Below are 23,000 nucleotides of genomic sequence, written 5' to 3'. Positions count from 1 at the left end.
CAATTCTACAGACCCTCCAAGTGTCCCTATTTCCCAGGGACTGTCCCGGCTTTACAGAAGCCCTCCCAGTTTCTGATTCGATCCTGGAACATGGGCATGGCCAGAATTTTTGTTGGGGAAGGTGGACAGGCTTTGGTTGGTTGGTGGGGGCAGAACCTCTGTATTGATTGATTTAGGGGGACAGTTGCCCCCCTGGCTACGCCCATGCTCCAGAATGTCCTGCTTTTCCTTAGGACGTCCCTATTTTCATCGGAGAAATTTTGGAGGGCGTTAACAGACCCTATAGCCATCTGAAGGCATAGGGGAGTTTTGTTTTTTAAAATGTTGTGTTTTTTAATCTGTTGGAAACCGCCCAGCGAGTCTGGGACAACAGAGTCAGATAAATAGCAGAATGATAATGATGTTGTTGTTGTTGATGATGATGACGTTGATGATGGAATAGGGTGTTCCTATTTTCATGTTGGAGGGGATCGTTCTATGAATCTATATCTCGTCCTGGCCAGAGTAGCTTCTCCGTCCTCGGTGCCACGGCGCCCCCTGGCGGAGCTGAGCACCACCGCTCTCGTCCGCCCCCCCCCCCCCCGCGCCTCCCCTCACTTCGCTCTCCCTCTCTCACCCACAAGGGCACGTCCCCCTCTCGGAGAAGTCCCGCTCACAACTGCGGCGCCTGCCAAGAGGCAAACCCACCTCGGGCGACAGCAGCAGCAGCAGCAGCAGGCGAAAGCAAGCAAGCAAGCAGCCCGCCTCGGCGCTGGGAGAAGCGCTCGCTCGCTCGCGTGTGCTGGAAGGAGAAGGACGGAGCGAGCAGCACGCCAGCAGCTCTACGAAGGAGGGACTTTGCCCGTCGTCCGCATGGCCGGGGGAAGGAGGAGAAGCGGCGGCGGCGCCTTGTGCTTGGCGCTCTGGCTGTGCCTGGGGAGCGCGCCGACTGCGCGCGCCGCCCCGCGCCAAGAGGACACACTCTACCTGTGGATAGACGCGCACCAAGCCCGCGTGCTCATAGGTAAGGCGCCCGCCCGGCGGGAGGAGCCCAGCGCCCACGCGGATGGGGGGGGGGCGGACAGGTTGCTGCTGCTGCTGTTTGGCAATCGGGTTCATTAGCAGCACCAATAAAGTCATGGGGGTTTTCATGGGGGAAAGTAAATGAGAGCCTGTGGGGGAGCTGGCATTAGGGTGCCAGGACGTGGTATGCTAGGAGGAGCGAAGCGTGAGACTCTTCGTCTCTCAGGGTGGTGGGTTTCAAGCCCCGCGTTGGGCAAAAAAAGTTTTCCCTGCGTTGCAGCGGGTCATACTAGATGACCCGGTGGGGTCTCTTCCTACTCTCTCGTTCTATGATCTCGCCATCAACACCCCCGCCTGGAAGCTGCGAAAGCCTGCTTCATCGGATGCCGGTTTCATCCATTCACATGAACGCCAAACGGAGGAATGGGCGTAGCCGGGATTTATGTTGGGGGGACGGGAGGGCCACCCACCTGTCAACATCCTCTGTCTGGCTCGTCAGATTCAGAATGAATGGTCTCCACAACAGTTGTTTTAAATTACTTTCTTTTGACGCCAAGTGCTCAGGAAAAAAATTTTCGACATCTTTCTGCAATTTCTACTTTAAGTATTATTTTTATTTATTTGCTTGGTTTAGGGGAGTGCAGCCGTCCCCCTGCCTGCCCCCTCCCCGCTACACCCATGGTGTGGAAGCTGTGAGGAGGAGCGTTGGACTTGCAGTTCCATTAGTGGAGCATGTGACTCTTAATCCCAGGGTCATGGGTTCGAGCCCTGCATTGGGCAAAAGATTCCTGCATTGCAGGGGGCTGGACTAGATGACCCTGGGGTGGTCCCTTCCAGCTTCACCATTCTATGATCTCGCCATAAACACTCCCATCTGGAAACATAGTAAGTCTGCCTAATTGGATGCCAGCTTCATCCGTTCACATTAAAGCTGGACCTAGGTCTGTCCAGCGCCACTTGCCGTTCAAGTGTGTTTGCAGAGCGATCCTATGCTCAGTTTAATTGGAAGCAAGCAATCCAGTGCTGGAACGATGAAGGAGAAAGTGGGTGGGGGACCTTAATGAAACCTGATTAACCCGCCCACCTCCAAAGTTTAGCTCAATCTGTCTCTCCTAAACAAAGTTCTGGAAGTGAAGCTAAGGCAGCCATCACAAATGCTAAGGGGGCTACCGGTAAATTGCCCTCTGCCTGTCTGGTAATTCTGATTAATTTCCACAGTATTCAGTGGGGTTTACTCCCCCATAAATGTGCATAGGATGTCGGCCTTCAGTTTGACTGGATTAGCATTCTTCTTCTGTAAGGACTTTGGGGGGGGAGAGAAGAAGAAGCCCATGAGCTTGTGCCGAATTCTTTAAATGTTCCAGTTCTTATATGTGCCCTGAAAAAAAAGGAAAGGGGCGGAAGAGAGAGAAATCTCGGGGCCTCTTCATCTGTGCCACATTTTCTGCACGGAAAAGCACTTCTGTGCAGCTCAAGGAGAAACAGGGGCGGACAGCAAGTAGATCATGTGCGATGATTGCACGAGTGCATCTCCCCTCCCGCACCGAAAGCAGCCCCACGCTGTCACAATCAAAGCCACATGTATGCATTGTCACGGTGCTCTCACTCACATGGACCTGTTGCAGAGCATCTGTGTGCTGTGGCCAATTGCGGCTTCCTTGCCTGTGTACGCGATGATACGTGTGCATCGTTGTCAGGCAGGACGATCTGCATAAGGTTTGCCCCCTTTTCTCTCCATAGAAGTGCTTTCCGTGTAGGAAATTTCAGAAGCGCCCCCCTCCTCCCCACAGGAGTGTTGCCTGCCTGCCTGCCTGCCTGCCTGCGAAAACTTCTGCAAAAAATAAAAATAAAAAATTGCTTTTCATCCTGCATTACGATAATCTCCCACCTGTTTTGAGTTAATTGGTTTTGTTTTACAGGCTTTGAAGAGGATATTCTCATTGTTTCTGAGGGGAAGATGGCCCCCTTCACACACGATTTCAGAAAAGCCCAGCAAAGGATGCCTGCCATCCCGGTCAATATTCACTCTATGAATTTCACCTGGCAAGCAACTGGACGGGTAGGTAGAGTCTGGGATTGGGAAAAGTTGGCAAAGAGCAGCGCAACTTCTGACCGGTGAGGGGGAAAGAGCTGCATGTTTAACCGGAGCAAATATTTAGTTTATGAAAATATTCGCGGAAAATATTTCAATGATGTGCCAGAAAGTCACTACAAAGTGGTTCCTTGAATCACCTGTCATAAGAAATATTAATAAATCACATCTATGACATGCACAAGTATACAGTGTTCTCTCTCTCTCTCTCTTCCTCTCCATCTTCTATGAAACTTTGTTCCTAAAGTGGAAAATAGCTCACAATCTCATTCAGAAATTATCAGGTGTATATGGAAAGGTGCTGAAAACCTTTCAGACACGCACACAACTAGAATGTTTAGCAGACAAAATAGCAGCCCAGAGCTTTGTAAGATAACTGATCTTATGCTTTATATAACACTCCATTCTTGAAAGCATTTAACAAGTGCATTTGCCATTCATAAGGTGCTTTTCCTGTGCACAAGGCCCTTCATGTAAGTAATATTAATCATTTAATATTTGCAAGTCGCCTGTAATAAATCAGGATGGGGGGGGGGACAGACTGCACAGCTTCAGGCAGAGGTGGCCAGTTAGGATAAATGCTAGTGATGTAGCTGGGCTAATTATTTGACTTATGAAGCCTATTGCTACCCCACCCCCCAGTACAGATCTGAGCTTGGAGCTGAGAAAAAGTGCCTTGCTTAAAGCTATCTAGCGAGTGGCAAAGGCAAGCATTGAAGCCCTTGCTGGTTCAGTCTCTTACTGCACCATCCTACCCATGCATGTTTAATCATACAATCTTAGACCCCGATGGGTCATCTGATCCAACCCGCTGCAATGCAGGAATCTCAGCTAAAGCATCCATGACAGATGGCCACCCAACCTCTGCTTAAGAGCCTCCAAGGAAAGAGAATCTACCACCACTCGTGGGAGTCTGTTCCACAAATCGAAAGCAAGCCCCGCTGTCTTCAGTGGGAATTACTTGCAGGGAAAAGCCCACATAGAATTGTGACCTTACTTGCTATGTTGCACTAGCTCTTATATTTCAGTGCTGTTACCTGTCCGCATGTGGCTTCAATGTGGCATCCATAGATAAGATTAACACCTTCAGCCTTTACTATACATTCAATAAGTTTCTTCCGAGGGAGGTACTTTGAGACAACTACTCTGCAGGCAAATTTGCAAAGCACTATTTGCAAATGATTGGGGCACTGGCATCTATACACCCAGCAAACCTCTACAAATTGTATAGGAATGCCTGGTATGAACACGCACATGTGCAGCTTGACATCATGACAACATATGGTGAATCTGCACAAAGGCCTTAAGGGCATTGGGGAAAATTCTGGGAATAGGCACATATTTTTCAGGTGGAATTAAAAAGAAGAAGAATTCCAAACAATTCATAGGCACATTGTTTGCAGTGGTTGGATCCATGCTAAGTTAGTAACACCTCCGATCTATTGATATCAATGGGGGAAGTTAGTTGTGCTTAATGGAAGTCTCATTGATTTCAAGTGCATCGAATACATGGCTAACATGCAGCATAATGTTATGCACATTTACTCAAAGGTAAGCCTCGCTGTGTTCAGTGAGACCTGCTCTTTACTAAATGTGTTTAGGGTTGCAACTTGACTCTGGAGCTAACACTACATTAATTGAGAATAGGCTCAAGAAAATGGTAACTTGTAAACTCTTGTATAATACCGGTAGTTGTAAAATTTTGTCCAAAAAATATGCGTGCAATCTGCCTTTGATGCTTGCCATCACCAGCATAAATCTGAGGCTAAGTGATACATTTTGCTCAGTTTAGACAGAATGAAGTGCCACTGGTAGATATTTTAAAACAGTTTTTCTCTGTTTTGTCATTATTAACGCTGACGGGACTTTATTGAGCAATCAATTCCGTTCTCGTTTTCGTTTTCATTCTCGTTTTCGCATAAAGCTTAGAGTCCTTGGGTCTTTCCCCCATTTTTCCGGCAAAGATGTTTGCTTGTGATCCAGTTCTTATTGTCAGATAGAAAATCAAACATTTTATGGACCAGTCTTTTAGTATTAGGGTTGATAATACAGTTCTTTATCATTGGCTTTTCATGAAGGTGGCTGCATTTAGTTATCAAATGGGTAACAATGTGCCAAATTTGAAAGACTACCGCTAACCTTCCAGTGAAATAACAAGATCATTCTGATTACATGACCATTGATAATCTACCTGTAGATTGGTAAAATCATTTTTTGATGTGAAACTGAAAAAACCTCTCATACATTGTGATGAGTTTCTTTTTTATTCACGTCTTAAATATTACCAAGATAAGCAGTGATAATTCAGGGCTTTAGTGCTGTTGACCATAGGCTTACATATTGAACACTGTGGTTTTTAAACCATATTAGCTCTGAGAAGTTCCCCCTAAAATGCCATTGTCCTATTTCCCATTTCTTTTAAGTTCAAAGGCAAATAACATTAAGAGACTGAGTAACATTACAACGTTATTACAATGGAGACTGAATAAAAATGCATTGTTCAATTAATCATTTTCTGATACTATTAGACAAGCACTACAAAATACTCTCATTACAATATTACTTGATACGTTGACGTAATTAGGGTGCTTGAGAAATGAACTTGGGAGGGATAATTTAAAAATAGCACCACTGGGCACCACTGTTTAAAATAAGGATATTGACAAACTGGAACATTTGCAGAGCAGAGTGAGTAAGATTCTAAAGGATCTGGAAAAGAAGCCTTATGAGGAATGGTTGAGAGAGTTGGGTATGCTTCGCTTGAAGAAGAGAAGAATGAGATGTGATATCTCAGATGTGCGGAGTATAAATCATCACCATCATCATCATCATTATTATTATTATTCGAGCCATTTTCAAATATCTGAAGGGCTGTCACATGGAGGATGGAGCAAGTTTGTTTTCTGCTGGTGCAAAGGGTAGGACCCAAACCAAAGGATTCAAATGTCAAGAAAGGAGATTCTGCCTTAACATGATGGAGAACTTTCTGGAAGTGAGAGCTGTTTGGCAATGGAACAGGCTACATCAGTGGGTTCATGGACTTCATTGCAGGCTTTTAAGCAGAGGTTGGATGGCTATCTCTTGGGTGATAGCTGTGATTCCTGTATTGTGCAGGGGATTGGATTAGATAACCCTTGGGGTCCATTCCAACTCTACTATTTTATGATTAAATTATTCCTAGGTTCTGTGTCAAAAACCACATTCCACTCTATCAAAGGTGTGTTTTTTTGTCATCCGAAATTGCTTGTGATGCAAATGGAGTTATCGTGATACCGTTTGTAAGTCTTTCTGTTTTTAATAAAGCATGCTTAGTCTTAGTACATAGGGTATATTATTCTTTACCTTTTCCAGTGATAATTGTCCATATTTTAAAGTCCTGGTTGATGAGTGATATTAGATGATAGGGGCAGGGTAATGTGAATTGTTTCTACTACGGTATCTATGCATCTCTGTCTATGATCTTTAGGTTAAGTAATTCATTTATTCTATTTGTTTTTAACTACTCTTTAAACTTATTGTAAAATTCTGTGGTGAAGCTATCAAGTCCTCATGTTTTGATCTTATTGGTTCTAATTACATCATCTTCTGTAAATGGAGCTTCTAGAATTGTTAATCTGGTACGGTTATATTTTGGTAGCTAGACTGCAGTTAAAAACCTATTAATTACTGCTTCAGAAGGATTCTGGGATGAGTAAAGATCATGGTAGAATCACTGAAATTGTTGTGCTATTTCTTGTGCCGTTTTTGATATTGTGTATGCGATTCAGGGAACTAGTTTCTAGTTTTGCTCCTCCTTTAAGATCCCACATGGAAGTTTAGAAGTCTGTTACATGTTCAGTTCATCTTTGAGAAGATACTTTTAGTTTTCTGGTTTCCAACTTTCCTAGTATTCACATTTGCTCCTTAGTAGCTTGTGCAGAAAGGGGCAACCAACATGCTAAAGAGTCTGGAAACCAAGCCTAATGAGGGAGTTGGGTATGTTTCGTCTGAATAAAGCAGACTGAGAGGAGATATGACAGCCATCCTCAAATATCTAAAGGGCTGACACATGGAAGATGGAGCAAGCTTGTTTTCTCCTGCTCCTGAGGGTAGGACCCCCAAACCAATGGATCCAAATTACAAGAAAGGAGATTCTGGTTAAACATCAGCAAGAAATGTCTGACAGTGAGAGCTGTTTAACTGTGGAAAGGACTCCCTCAGAAGGTGGTGGACTCTGTTTTTAAGCAGAGACTGGATGTCTTAAGTTGAGATTCCTGCATTGGACTAGATGACCTTCCAAATCTGCAATTCTATGACTCCATATACTGTTTGATCCTACTTATGAAGGTACACAAGTTCAGTCATCTATTTTACTGGCTGCAATTCTTGCTTATTCTTAGAATTCTGAAGCTTTTTGAATGATCATTTTTCTCACACTGTATATGATTTTGCTTATTGCAGATAATTGGCCGAGTTACTTCAGGGGTGATGTTTATTTCAAAGAATTCCATTAAATGTGGTTAGAAATCTGAAGTTCTCATTGTAGAGACAGATAATGATACTTCTTCCAGGTGTGACCTACTGCCACTAGCTTCTCTCTCCGTCACTGGGCCCTAGTACTTGCAGTGTTCTTGTTGGGTAGGTTTAAGAGAATGCAGAGCTGGACATGTGAGTCACCAAAGGAAAGATCCCAGCCTAGGGGGTGCTCCTGTGGTCAGGTGGTCCTGTAGGACTACATTTGGCCTCCAGGCCTGGGGTTCCCCATCTCTTAATCAAATGATCATATGGGATAGATATGTGTGCGGGATGAATGGAACACCTCTCTCTTCTTGACTATATACTGGTCTGACTGCCCAACCACAAATGTCACTCAGGTGCCATGACTCAAGCTTGAAAAGTCTTGTGCTTAGCCGTACTGGGAGGAAATGAGCATACCCTGTGTCCTGCAGGCGTCTATTCCTACCCACCTGGGCAGCTCCCTGTCCCTGGGTCAAGAGCACGAGGCTCTGTTTGCTGCAAAACCTCTCTCACTTTTTCAACCAAGGAAGAAAACCAGTAGCATGCGGTGAAATCTATCATAGGGAAACAATTAGGGCCAGAGGCGCCAGTTAGGGCCAGAGGCGAATGTGGGGGGCCAACGGCACGTACATGGGCGTAGTGCTGCCCTCCCTAAACTAGATTTTGGGGAGGAGGCACCAGGTCTCTGACAGGATGCAGGAGCCCTCCTGCCGGCTTCCCAAAGCGGGGCAGGTTTTGGGAAGGTGACGGGAGAACTCATGGACTCAGTCGGAGCATTGCGCCTCCCTCCGTAAGCTGGGCAGAAGCTTCCTGGGTTTTGGGAAGGAGGCGCTAGACTTTATTTTTTTATATATTTAATTTTTATTAATTGTTCTGTTTTACCATTTAAAGCACTCATTTTTACATCCTTAAGCTATCAATGACTTCCCTTCTTGGGTTCATTTTGCATATCATAAATCCCTGCATATTTTACAATAACTATGCCCTTCAGTAATCCATTGTTACATCCATAAAAACTTATTTACACTGTTGGAATTTATCTTAATGCTGCCAGCCTTTTCAGCTGTACACAGTTATTTCCCATATATTCAATAGATGTTTTCCAATCTTCTCTAAACGCATGTTCTTCTTGTTCTCTCATTCTATATGTTAAGTCTGCAAGGTGCACATATTCTGTCAACTTAAGTTACCATTCTTCTTTGTTTGGGGCCTCGCACATTTTCCGTTTTAGGGCTAACAAAACACAGGGTGCAGTAGTGGTATACATAAATTTTAAAAAGGGGGCACCAGACTTTAATACTTTAATACTCTAATTTACCAGGAATATTTAGGGGGCTGGCCTAGATAATAGAAGATAATAGAGCACAGTTAAGACATTTGTCAGTTTAGGCGTATTTAAAATTATAGGAGAGAACCAAAATGGGCAGATCCTTCCACCCTAAATGATTACTTGCTATTAATATCTGCATCTCTGCTGTTTCCATCCATTGGTTCCAGTTCTGCCCTCTGGAGCAACAAAGAACACATCTGTTACAACATCTTCTTCTTGACAGCCCGTCAGATACTTGACGGCAGCTATCATGCCTGCCAACGATCTTTTCTTACCTAGGCTAAACAAACCCAACCCTTTGAACAAGTGTGTAACAAGTGTCACATGACTTGAGTTTCTACAGGTGTGTGCATTATTTAGATCAGAAATCGGTTTGAGGAGAAGAAAGGAATTTTGACTCTGCCAAGGCTGACCCCTTTTATCCTAGCCTCCCTCACAAAGGTAAAGGGATTGTTTATTATAATGCACTATTGGCACAAGAGGCCGTTGTCCCCCCTCTCCTTTTTAAAAAATTTCATCCAAAGGTGCTGTTAACATTTAAACAAAAAGTGTGGCAGTGGGCTTCGGTTCAAATATTTGTTCCAAAGAAAGTGTGAACGAACATAAGCCACCCTCTTCCTTGAGTGGATTTGGCATGGGAGTCCTTCCTTTCCGAAGCCACCCTTTCGTTCATAACATTTCACTCAATGTTTCATATTTATTTCTTACATTTTTCCTCCACTGTTTATCCAACAGCCAACTCAGGCAGCTACAAACAGACAGCTACGGTGGAAGCAGTTGTGCCTGAATGGAATGTTCACTGCTTTCCTGTCACCGAACCGGGGGGGGGGGAGGATAAAATATTTTCTGACTTCCATACTTGAGCGGCAACGTGGAATGTGAACATGCTTACGGACACAATTAAAAAGGAAAGAAAGAAGCGAGGGTCTTTGTATCAAAAGCAAAGCTCTGAACCTCTAATATTTAGATTGTGCTTCTGCTGTGGTATTTTGCATCTCGGTGTTGTGGACCTGCCACTGGAGATCAAAGCATCGTGCTGTAGAGATCCCACTTCATTTAGCAAGGCAGGCATGTGCCCGCCATCTGTTGTAGCTGCTGACAGAAAACAGCAGTAAATTTCTCAAACTTTTGCCAGAAAAGCTTTATTGCTCAGCAGAGATGAGTTACTAGGTACCTTGTAAGCTACATCTGGTTCGCACAGTCATTTACATGGCATATCTGTAAACTGCAGAATTGCCCTCCTCTTCTCCCCCTCTCCCCTTCTCCACGGTAACATAAACTTTTGGCAAATACCAGCTTTGGTGAGATTTAGGCTTTTTTTTGTAAGGTGCATTTCCAAAACCAATGGGGGAAAGTGCTATAAACCGGGCGGTGGGGAGGGTGTAGTTGCTTTTCTTGTTTTGGCAACATTTAGGTTTCAAGGCTTGCAGCCACGGGAGCGAATGGTATGAGGGGTAGCCTCACCGGCGCAAGTGAGAGGCGGTGTGGCTGCCACATTGACCACAGCCTCCTATGCTTTGCATATGCTACAAACGCAATTCCCTCTTTAATACCATTGGCAGAGCAAGGTGCATCATTGCATTAGCACATGCAACTTTCCAAAGTACCAGGGGCAGTTAGGATAACCACCTTTTGTGGTACTCATTGTGTGGCAGATAGGAGGGCACCTGCTTGCAGCTGCCATGGCAACCATGAGTGACACCTGTAGGGAAGGAGGATCAGTCTACCTCTGGTCTGTGTATATTTGGAATGTGTTGATTCACAAACCCATTCCAGCTCACTTCTGTATTAATCTGTGATGAACTTCAGGCACAAGGAAAATATTTTGTTATTCCAGCAGGCATTTCATGATAGTGTTTTGGTTTATGTTTAGTTTTAGTGCTTCATTTTCCATATGATTTATTTTTAATGTACCTTACTTAGAAATACTAAATGCAAAATGGTTGCTTTGGGGTTTGTGGGTTTGTTTGTTTGTTTGTTTGTTTGCAGTTTTTCTCTATGTGATCGTGGGTTCTTTTCCCTTCATTTGTCAAAGTTTTTTGAGAGAAAACTAAAATTCATTTAGTTTTCAAATGATTTCCCCACCCCCAGCATATACCCATTTAAAAAATAGTTTGTAATAGCATTTTGTAAAATTGTACTTTGCTGTAGCAGCACTTCCTTTGATAGCAAGTGTGCGAATGTTACAAATCACACAATGGAAAACGAATGGTAGTTGTAGCACAATTGAAGCTTATAGAATAGAAGCAATATTATATTATAACTTGGATACCAGCAATTAATCCTAAACATATTTACATAAGCCCTTCCTGAATTTGCATCCCAAAATGCACTAAGGACCACTATCTTATTGTCAAAAGGCAGTGCCAGTCTAGTTGCAGGGCAGTCTCGAGCAGGTTGGGCGCCCTGGCGCTGAGGGGCGGAGATCGCTCCGGCACCTCCGCCCTTGCAGGGCGCAGCATGGTTTCCGCGCGGCTTCGTCGCGCAGCGCCCCGCCTACCGACCCGCCGCCGTGGCACACCGCACTACCGGGAGTCTACCTAGAGCTGGCCTTGTCTAGTTGTCATTTCAAAATCTAGCCCCTCTGCTATGGGTTCAGTGGCGTAATTTATGGTTTACTACCCAGTAATCCTAACAATTTATCTCCCTGCCCTCTCATGGTCGTGGGCTGTGATAATGAAGTTTGATCTCCTGCATATTTCATCTGCAGAATGTATACCACATGGATTAAAGTATATACATCAAAAACTCCAAGCTTGAGTCAGACACGAACTGCTGTTTCATCATCTTAAATGAACAGAGAATAAACATAGTTCTATTTAAAAAAACAAAACCCCATCCATGTAGATTTGTCAAATGGTAGCTTGATACAAGTTTTTAGTTATTTGGATGATTACGAGAACCCTAAACTGACTTTTTGTGTTCAAGTATCGATAGTCTATAACAGGCTTCCTCAACCTCGGCCCTCCAGATGTTTTGAGACTACAATTCCCATCTTCCCCGACCACTGGTCCTGCTAGCTAGGGATCATGGGAGTTGTAGGCCAAAAACATCTGGGGGGCTGAGGTTGAGGAAGCCTGATCTATAAAAATGATAATAAAGTAGCTTTTATTATGAATGTATCAAAGACAAATGGATAGAACTTTTGCTGTTTTCCCAGTGCATAGTTTATTTAGTGCTTTTTTATTTTTAAAAAAACCAAATACCATGTTTCCCCTTTTTTAATACGTAGTCAAAAAGTAAGGCATGGCAGGGTTTTTAATCGTTTGAGAAATGTAAGACATACCCCGAAAATAAGCCATACTTCCGCGACGTGCGGAGCAAGACCACTGAGCGCCCCAGCCAGCTAGCAGGACCCAGCACGGTGGCCGCAACAGGAGGAGGAAGCCTGCCGGGTTGGGTCGGTGCCCGGAAGCGGCGGCTGCTGCAGCGCCGATAAAGCGTGCAGCAGTGCCGCACGGAACACTGAGGGCACAAGCCAGCAGGACCCAGCTCCTGCAATGCCGGCCGTGGCAGGAGGAGGAAGCCTGCCAGGTCGGGTTGGCGCTCAGAAGCGGCGGCGGCTGCAGCGCTGACAAAGTGCGAAGCAGCACCGCTCTCCCTCTCTGTGTGGGTGTCAGTCTCTTTCTGTGTGCGCGTGCGCGTCTCTCTCTCTCCCTCCCCCTTTCTCTGTGTGTGCGCGCGCGCATCTCTCTCTCTCCCTCCCCGTGCGTCTTTCTCTCTCTCTCTCCCCTGTATGTTTGTGATCGCGTTTCTCCCCCCCCCCCGACAGAGAAAAGGTGCCGCGCAGGTTCCTCTTCGGCTTGTCATTCAGCTGCCCCGGCCTCCTCGCCGAGAGCTGATGCTGCTCCTCTCCTCCTCCTTCCCTTTCCCCCCTCCTTCCGTCGGTCCGTCAGTTGGGGTTGCAGGCCCAAGCCTCGTCCCCCTCGCGCTTCCTTCACGAGTGTCTCGGAGCGGGACGGGTCCCGGCCTCCCTCCTCATTCCCCGGCCAGCATGAGAGAGCCTGGGGAGCAGCCTCTATTCCTCCGCGCACACACACCCGGCCGCCGCCGCCTTCGAAGCCATGGGAGATGAGCAGCCTCCCAGTGCTCCCACCCAACCACAAGTGCTTCGACTGCGACCAGCGCAGTCCCACCTACACCGACATGACGGTGGGCAGCTTCATGTATACCTCCTGCTCCGGCATCCTATGAGGTTTAAATCCACCTCACAGAGTGAGGTGTCTGTCTCCTAGGCAGGTGGCCATCCAGCCTCTGCTTAGAAGCCTCCAAGGAAGGAGAGCCCTTGATTCAGGATGGGGAGGAGGGGAAACGGAGAGAATAGAAGAGGCAGGAAATGCGCGCGGAAGAGAGCGCCAAGCATCCTGAGCCAGTGGGACCCAGTTGTACCGGCACTTTAAAAAAAAAGACACCCCCTGAAAATAAGCCACCGTGTGTTTTTTTGAGGAAAAAAAGTTGTAAGACGGTGTCTTAAAAAAGGGGAAACACGGTACCTCTTCATAATAATGTCCTCCTTAAATCTTTACAGCATCCCTCCTTGGCAATTCTATGCAAAGCACAAATTTATACAAGGTAAGGATAGTGAATAGTCAATATAACAGTATGTGGAACACTCCTTGGTCCCAATATTTACATTTCCCTCTGTGTGTACATTTGCAAGCAGCAGGGGAGAAATGGGGCAGGGGGCTTCAGATAAATATCAACTTATTTCTGCAATCTGACTCCATTTTCAACACTCATAGCTGTTCTCCAATCAAGTAAACTTGTGGCTGATGGGAGTTGCAATCCAACAACATTCAGAGAGCACCATGTTGGCTGCTCCAGAATATATACTAACCGTGATCTCCATTCTCCAACTACCCATTCTTTATGCAGCCAAAATGGCAACATCCATGCACAAGGGGATGGAAACGCCAGCAGGCTTGGAAAAACACCAAAGTACAGCATCTTTAGAACTGCCCCCCTTTGGTATAAACTCCAAAATAGCCCAATGAGGATGCTCAGGGGGCATGGAATGCTGGCTGAATATTGGGAGAGACCAGAAGACTGGCAAGGGAGGAGGGAGGGAGGGAGGGAGGGAGGGGAATGGAATGTAGTATCCTAGAATAGGGCAGGTTTTCAGCTAGCCATTCATGAAAAGGATTACACTTCAGTGCATATTTACTCACAGGTCCTTTCAGTCTTCTAGTGCTATCAGAAGCTCTTTAAAGTCTCACGAAACGCTGAGGAGCTTGCAATGATTTTGAGTCACCATATTCTCTTCTCGATTTTCTTCCGACTCGCAAGCAGACAGAAACATGCAGTATCCAGACTAGTTGGCATATTTCAAAAGTTCATTTTTTGGCATGAAATAAATGGTCTTCCTTTTCAAACGCACATTCATTCCTCCATGTCTGGAGTTTTCACCTTGAGAAACAGGCTTTTTCCATCTTTGAGATCATTTGCTGAAATGCAGCTTGTTTCTGGATTTGACTATTACGTATATTTAGCCTGTGAAAAAAAGGCTGGCTTATGGGATTGTTGCCTGGAAGGCAAGGATGGGGAAATGTGGCTCTCCAGATGTTACTCTGCTATAACTGCTCTAATTCCTGACCATTGAGCTGAAGATCAACAACAATTGGTTGCCCATCTCTGCTCTAGGAGCCACTTCCCACAATCACGTTTGCTGAGTGCTAACTACAGCTATCATAAACAACAAAGAACCTTGTGACAACCTTAAAGTCTTAACACATTTGCTATGACACAAGCTTTTGTGGATTACTGTCCTCTTTATCAGATGCATGAAACATTATCCTGCGTTGCAGTTATCTACATGCATGGTTTGGGTGCGTCAGAGGAAAATGAAATGCTCAGTAGTATAAACAGTGATAATTAGATACTTAGCAGTGGTGGTTTACCAAACAGTTATTGATGCCATAGACCAGGCATGTACAAAGTCCGTTTTGGGGGCCTAATTCGACCCCTGTGGCAGTTTATTTCTTGAGGTCAAATTCTAAAAAAAAGCTCAACAACTTCTTTGGTCGGCCCTCATGCATGTTCATTGCATCAAATCTGGCCCTCTTTGAAAAAAGTTTGGGCACCCCTGCCATAGACAGTCTGGCTTTCGTAAGACAATTAACACATACAATATGCTGAAAATCCTTTGCCTCAGTTCTGTCTACAAGTGATAGGGTAGCACTGAACCTCTGTGTGCATTGTAATTCAGTGGTTTCATCTTGCAGTTCCCTTTTGAAGTTTCTTTGTTCCAGGATGGCCACTTAAATGTCACTTGCTGATTCTTTGAGAAGGTTGAAATGTTCCCCCACTGGAGAATGAATGTTGTCATTTCTGATGTCAGGTTTTTCCTGTGTAGAATGTAGAAGGACATTGTGGAGTTCCTTCAGTTACTCTTCAGTGGGATTTGGGGACAGGGCCCTGTGGAGAGTTTCTCTTCATCATCCTGTATGTAGCCGGATTTGTTTCCAGTGATGACAGAGCCTCCTTTGCTGGTCTATTTAACTATGAGAAAAGTATTCTTTCTGAGGCTGTGAGTGGCATCATACTTTGCATGACTGAGACTATGTGGATGGTGATTGCTGATTACCTCAGTTTCTGAAACACTGTCTGGAAAATCTGAATCACAATAACAACAACAACAACAAAAATTTATAATTTATACCCTGCCCATCTGGCTGGGTTTCCCCAGTCACTCTGGGCAGCTTCCAACAAAATATTAAAAATACATTAAAACATCACTCATTAAAAAGTTCCCTAAACAGGGCTGCCTTCAGATGTCTTCTAAAAGTCAGATATTTCTTTATTTCCTTGACATCTGATGGGAGGGCGTTCCACAGGGCGGGTGCCACTACCGAGAAGGCCCTCTGCCTGGTTCCCTGTAACTTCACTTCTCGCAGTGAGGGAACCACCAGAAGGCCCTCAGCACTGGACCTCAGTGTCTGGGCTGAACAATGGGGGTGGAGACGCTCCTTCAGGTATACTGTGCTGAAGCCGTTTAGGGCTTTATAGGTCAGCACCAACACTTTGAATTGTGCTCAGAAACGTACTGGGAGCCAATGTAGGTCTTTCAAGACTGGTGTTATGTGGTCTCGGCGGCTGCTCCCAGTTACCAATCTAGCTGCTGCATTCTGGATTAGTTGTAGTTTCCAGGTCACCTTCAAAGGTAGCCCCACATAGAGTGTGTTGCAGTAGTCCAAGCGGGAGATAACTAGAACATGCACCACTCTGGTGAGACAGTCTGAGGGCAGGTAGGGTCTCAGCCTGTATACCAGATGGAGCTGGTAGACAGCTGCCCTGGACAGAGAATTGACCTGTGTCTCCATGGACAGCTGTGAGTCCAAAATGACTCCCAGGCTGCACACCTGGTCCTTCAGGGGCACAGTTACCCCATTCAGGACCAAGGAGACCTCCACACCCACCCACACCCTGTCTCCCAAAAACAGTGCTACTGTCTTGTCTGGATTCAACCTCAATGTGTTAGCTGCCATCCATCCTCCAACCGCCTCCAGGCACTCACACAGGACCTTCACAGTCTTCATTGGTTCTGATTTGAAAGAGAGGTAGAGCTGGGTATCATCCGCATACTGATGAACACCTCTATCTGGAAGGTATCCATTCAGAATTCACGTTTGTTGTGTAGTCGGTGCAGTCTGTGGCAGTGTGCAGGGAAGATTATAGCTGTGTGCTGATGCACTGGTCAGTATCATGGAAGAAATACTCTTTGAGTCATAGACAATGGAGAAAACCCTCTTAAGTCACCACAGAATTCCACCACAGGTGTACATTAAGTAAGGCAGAAGGGCAGGTCCCCACTAAAGAAAGTCTCTTCTGCCTGTGTGGCTGAACAGATTTACAATATTGCTAGCTGAGTTCAGGGTGTCGTTGGGCTGTGTGAAATGCTTATTGCTCATTAGCTTTCAGAGTAATGGAGGCCAGCTGATCAAGCGAGATGCTCATCATTCCTATTACTTGGAGAAGGATTAAAATTACATACAGCAAGAGCGGCTACCACCTCAACTAGCCGTGTGGATTGAATCAGTGCTGTCTAAGACCATGGCGGCAACTGTAAACAAGAAAAACGAAACAGGGCACAGTCGAGAAAAGGTGTCGAAAGAGATGAACAACTTCTCAAAAATAGCTCTTAACGTCTCGACTAGTCTAACATGCAGCCTCCTTTGATTTAGGTGCAGGCTTGAAACTCAGCTGCAAAATAGCATGCAGCTCTCTGGACCTCAAGATTTGCTACTTTTCTTCAGCCTCCCTCACCTTGTATCCCTGGTCCATCGTCCTTCATCTCCCTGTTTTCTCTGCTCTTTTCCATCCTAACAAGACTACTTGACCTCTGGTTCATGTTTTTGACTCCATTTCCCACATTGCACTGCTTCATCTGCCACTTCCTCCCCCCGCTGAGCTACTTGCCATTGCTTCCTTATTAGATGGACGACCGCCCCCCCCATGCTGTCTGTCTACCTGTAGGTGGAAGAACGGGAAGAGGGAGACTCTGCTGAGGCAACAGGATCCTCCATGCATGGGTGCTGTGCTCATGGTGGACTGGATCATGCCCATAATATCTATCAAAATGTCTGTTCAAGAAACATAAGGCTCATATCTTCAGCAAGAGCACCCCTTCAGTGACATAATACATGGCCAATGTTTGGGAGAAAATACCCACATTTTGCTGTTTATTTATCTATTCTAGGTTAGATTTTCGACAAGGGTACTTCACATCTAAAAAAAATTGCCTTGCACTTATGGCCTGGATATGTTCACGGCTGACAGTAGCTGCTGAAGTTTCATCATTTTAAAGAGAGTTTTTAAAAAATTGCAAGGGGTGGGAGGTGGATATTTATTATAAAGCAGTGCAAGGCAGCAAGCTGTAAGGCAGCACGTGGAACCAATAAAGGTCCAATTACAAAACCTTTGCTTCTAGCCACACTTTTCACTTATGTAAGTTATTGATTATACTTTCATGAGATCATAATCAAAAGGTTGTTCTTTGGTAATGGTGTGCTAGAGGAGTTTTATCCCAAACTTCAAAGCTGTCTTCTGAGCCTGAAGAACAAAGGCTTCCCTAGTTTGAAGCATGGCCAAAATGACCTTGCATGTTCGATTCATGCTTCCTACCATTCAAAGGGGTCGGGGCTCCTCTCCATCGGCTGTGAACTCTTCTCTCATCACATCAGGTAAACTTCTGTCTCTGGCAGATGAAAATCTTTAAGTATACATTTTTTAATTTACAATGATGCCACTCGGAAACCTGTATATTTACACACGGTTCTAAAGACGTGTTTATTTATTTTGCCCCAAAGGCCCGTTCCCTTTAATCTTGCAAATGAAAAGAAAATTGCAGCAGGCTTGACATGATTTGTTTTTCTCCACAGCAGAGAAAAAGTATAAATAAATAGGTGAGAATCCATCTTTTGGGTTTTGTACATCATCTTCTTTGAGTAACATGGCTGGCTTAAGGCTACAACCCTTAAGGCTATATTTGCCTGGGAGTAAACCCTGTGGTAATAAATGGGATTCACATCTGAGCTTGTTTAGTAATAAACTACTTCACAGTTGCAGTCCCCCAATATGATCTCTCGTGCCTTTCAGAATAAAATCTCTATGCGTATTTTTGTTCTTCAAAACAAAAATTGCAATTTGGTACGCTCCCAGAAAGAAAGAAAAAGTTCTGTATGCCTATGAGTCTGTCCTTTCCCTCTTTTACTATTTTATTGGCGCACCTTGTCAGAAGAAAATCTGCAATGTGCAAAAGGAGTGATGGTTGAATTGTGTGAGAGGAACCTGCAAACTTTCACAGAGGAGGCAACTTCTTACAATCTCCTTTATTTTTCAAGGGCCATAGCTCAGGGACTGACAATCTGCTTTGTAAGCAGAAGATCCCAGTTCAAGTCCCGGCAACTCCAGGTAGGACTGGGGGAAATCCCCATCTGGAAACCCTGGGGAGATGCCGCCAGTCAGTGCAGACGCTACTTAGCTAATGGTCTATCTCATTATAGGGCAGCTTCCTATGTTCCTCTATCTTAAGAACTGTGTAGAATGAAAACTCTGAAGCAGCCTTCAATACTACTGTGATATCAGCAGGCATACTACTAATTCCAACAACATCTCAAACCTGCTTGTAGACACCTGTAGTGCATACAGTCCCAATTGGCCTGAAAGGAACAGCAAGTGGCTGTGGGTATATCCAGAAAAGAGTGTCTCCTGATTTGCGGTACAGGCCTCTCAGCTGGAAAGAACCTATTGCCTATAGTCTGGAGCAGGAAGATAATTGCTCCATTCTTCTTACAGCTGGGAAGGAGTAGCCACAAGCGAGGAATAAAGCAATTGTTGAGATCACCCCCTAGCCCAAGCTCCAGAGGTGGGCAAACTTTTTTTTCCTGTTGAGGGCTGCATTCCCTTAGGACTACTAGGACTACAGAGACCTGGGTTCAAATCCCCACTCAGCCTTGAAAACTCATCATCCCGTCAGTTAGGAAGTCACTCTCTCTCAGTGTAACCTACCTCACAGGGTTGTTGTACAGATAAGCTTGGCAATTTAGTATGAGTCCCATGGCTCTCCCTTAAGAATGACTCAGCCTGGCTTCACCTATTCTATGCTGGCATTCCCAGCTACCTTCCAAAATGCTACAGCAGAATTACACAGTGGAAAGCAGCACTAAGATGGAGCAGCAAGCAGAGAGCTGCTTGTTTGACTCACCAATTGTTGTTTTCAAACTATGAAGAACACATTGTTTTAATCACAAAGCCCGTTATAACCTGGGTTTTGATATAATTAAAACATCAAAGCTTAAACAATGAGAAACAGACAGTATGGCCATAGCTCTGATGCCATGGCTTCGTGGGGATCGACAGGAAACAAAACAATTACTGTATTTTTCTTCTGAGCAGATTATTTTGTTTTTAAAACAAGCGTTCATAAACAAAGTTGTACAGACCATTTGGATAGTTTGTTTATTCCACATTGCATGGAAAAACTGCATGCCTTTTATTAAAACCTACCCTGAAATTTAGCTGTAGTTTTCACCTCTCATCTCCTGTTTTGCTACCTTCCTATTCTGCACTGTATTTCTCTCAAATGTCCTTTATTGAGTGGAGCATTCTGCATCCATTAGGCAAATTTTCACTTCCTTACCAAGTACCAAAAAGTTTTAGGGCTTCAGTGCTACGCATAGGGGCAAAAGAGTAGATCTTTTGAGTGAGTGACAGTTGACAGATTTTTATTTTTCTATTTCCCTTTTCCACTTTAATGTGTGCCTATTTTTTCTGTATACCGGTAGTTTTTAAAATCCCTCTGCAGCTTGCTTGCCAACTATTCACCAGATATTGAATATCTAGTATTTCAATAACCGAAGATTATACTTAGAGTAGACCTATTGAAATCAGTGGACTTCAGCCATTCTGAGCATGACTTGGTGGGACATCACCCACTATTTAATATCTGATTGTTGAAATTCAACAGTACTTAATAGTTGGCATGTAGTGACATTTTCACTGCAACCCACACACCAGCCAGGAAGCAGGGGGGCTTAAGAGACTGAGGGCTCCACCACTGCATCTGTAGTAGACTCATGCCAGCTGGGGCAGAAGGCAGGGATGGGTAAATCAGTCTGGAGCTGTGCAGCAGGGCCAAAATCAGGTCCGAAGCCATCCAATGAGGCCAGTGGGTCCAGCTCAGAATCCAAGAAGATCCCAAGCAGACTCGACCCTCCCCATCCCCACCCCCAGAATGTCCTGTTTAGATGTGGATTGCCAGCAGCAGGGATCCCAGCAGCAGCATTTCCTCCCACCAAACATTTGGTGTAATATCAGCAGCTCTGGGGCAGCGTAGCTTCATGGGTAGAAGCCTGCCAGGGCTGCACAGAGTGTCCCCTGTCCAGTCTAGTTCTCCTTTACAACAGTAAACAATGTTGTAAGAAACAATGAGCTTCCCCTGCTTCCCCCTCATTTCTGAACTCCTGTTGTTTTCTTTCTTGACCACCTAGGTCCTAGAAATATACTATTGGGACACAAGTGGCACTGTGGTCTAAATCACTGAGCCTCTTGTCTTGGGCTTGCCGATCGGAAGGTCGGCAGTCCGAATCCCCACGACGGGGTGAGCTCCTGTTGCTCTGTCCCAGCTCCAGTTCGAAAGCACGCCAGTGCAAGTAGATAAATAAGTACCACTCTGGCAGGAAGGTAAACGGCGTTTCCATGCACTCTGGTTTCCATCACTGTGTTTTGTTGCTCCAGAAGCGGTTTAGTCATGCTGGCCACATGACCCGAAGCGCTGTCTGTGGACAAACGCCGGCTCCCTCAGCCTGAAAGCGAGATGAGCGCCACAACCCCATAGTCGCCTTTGACTGGACTTAACTGTCAGGGGTCCTCTACCTTTACCTTTACTTTAGAAATATACTTTGCCCCTTCTGTGCCCCACCCCGTTTTATTCTAGTGCTGCTACTGCCCAGCACAAGGGATTTGGATCACAGCATCTGACAGTTGGCAGTTTATCAGATTTCTTATTTGATTCCTACCAAAATAACAACAATGAAGGGTGAATGAAAAAAATAAATATTTTTGAGGAAGGAAATGTCTCATTAAAATTTCGAAGTACTTTATTCAACATATGAATGGCAATATGACATTCTGGGGGTGGGGGTGGGGAAGGCTGAGTCTGCCTGGGATCTGCTGGATTCGGAGCTGGCCCTACTGGCATCATTGGATGGCCTGGGAGCCGATTTGGGCCCTGCCACACAGCTCCAGACTGATTTACCTGTCCCTGCCTTCTGCCCCGGCTGGCATGAGGCTACAGATGCAGTGGTGGACCCACAAGTCTCTTAAGCCCCTTCAAGTATCTGTTTCAGATCTACCAAAAACAACTGATTGATATCTCCACCGACATTACAAGTTCACTTAACAAAACATTCATGACCAACATGACTAACTTAGGTTTGTTGATTTCAAAGGGTCTAGTCTGAGAAGTACTTGGTTCGAATATAATTTGTGATGAACAGAGTAGTTTCCTTTGCATAAGTGTTCTTTGTTCCTTTGTACTCTTACTTTAAATGGTGCGAATTATTTTTTTTTTAAAAAAAACTCAGTAGAAATGCAAAAATATAAATAAATTACAATATCTGTAAATAGCCAAAAATCCAATCCAATGTTCAATCTCCAGTTCTATTACTCAGAAGTAAGTCTTCCTGTGTTCATTGGAGCTTACTCATTGATACATACGATTCAAAGCTTAGTTGTATTGTTCGCCTTAGATCAGGCATCCTCAAACTTTGGCCCTCCAGATGTTTTGGACTACAATTCCCCATCTTCCCCGACCACTAGCTAGGGATCATGGGAAGTGTAGGCCAAAAAAACTGGAGGGCCGCAGTTTGGGGGCATAGCTGCCAAGTTATCCCTTTTTTTAAGGGATTTTCCCTTATGCTGAATAGGCTTCCTCGCGAGAAAAGGGAAAACTTGGCAGCTATGTTTGGGGGTGCCTTCCAGCCTTAGATGAACACGAAGAACAGATAGCCCGATGCGATAAAAATTAACCTCTCTTATACATTCATTTTCTTGCAGGCTGAATACTTTTATGAATTCCTGTCCTTGCGCTCATTGGATAAAGGCATAATGGCTGACCCAACTGTGAACATCCCTCTGCTTGGAACAATACCTCACCAGGCATCAGGTTTGTGGATCTGTATGCAGTTATGAGTTCAAAGTTTTTTGGGGGGAGTGTTGCAAGGAACTACCTTATTTACTTGAATCTAATGCACCATCAAATCTAACGCACACCCTAATTTTCACGACGTAATTTGGCAAAAAAAGGTGCACATTACATTTGAGTAAATATGGGAATTTTGCAGTTCATAATGAATCAAAAATAATATTATAGTACAAACTGATCTGTATGGGGAAAGGTTTGCCACAATGCTGAATATTTATCCTGCATAAATGTGATCAAGAGAATGTAACTCCTCCTCTGAAATAGCTAATGAATAGCATCTTTTATGTATTTTATTCGTACAAGCTAACCTTGTTAGTATTGCTAATGGGTGCAGGCTGGCAGAAGCCAGCCCAAAGTGCAAAGCATAAAATATATGT

General features: G+C 44.8%; 1 protein-coding gene across 1 annotated transcript in view; it reads left to right on the top strand.

Annotated features, from left to right (window-relative positions):
- Nucleotides 1-613: 613 nt before the first annotated feature.
- The window catches only part of WIF1 (WNT inhibitory factor 1), a 35,431-nt gene continuing 13,044 nt past the window's right edge, over nucleotides 614-23,000 (top strand). Inside the window, exons 1-3 of the mRNA XM_035128274.2 lie at nucleotides 614-1,003; nucleotides 2,922-3,061; nucleotides 22,476-22,584. Of these exons, the coding sequence (XP_034984165.1) occupies nucleotides 853-1,003; nucleotides 2,922-3,061; nucleotides 22,476-22,584 (400 nt within the window). The 5' untranslated portion in view covers nucleotides 614-852. The remainder of the gene's footprint in view (nucleotides 1,004-2,921; nucleotides 3,062-22,475; nucleotides 22,585-23,000) is intronic.

Source organism: Zootoca vivipara, chromosome 10, assembly GCF_963506605.1.
Source record: "Zootoca vivipara chromosome 10, rZooViv1.1, whole genome shotgun sequence".
Lineage (NCBI taxonomy): Eukaryota > Metazoa > Chordata > Lepidosauria > Squamata > Lacertidae > Zootoca > Zootoca vivipara.
Note: the sequence above shows the minus strand (reverse complement) of the source record. Positions and strands in the feature narration are given on the sequence as shown.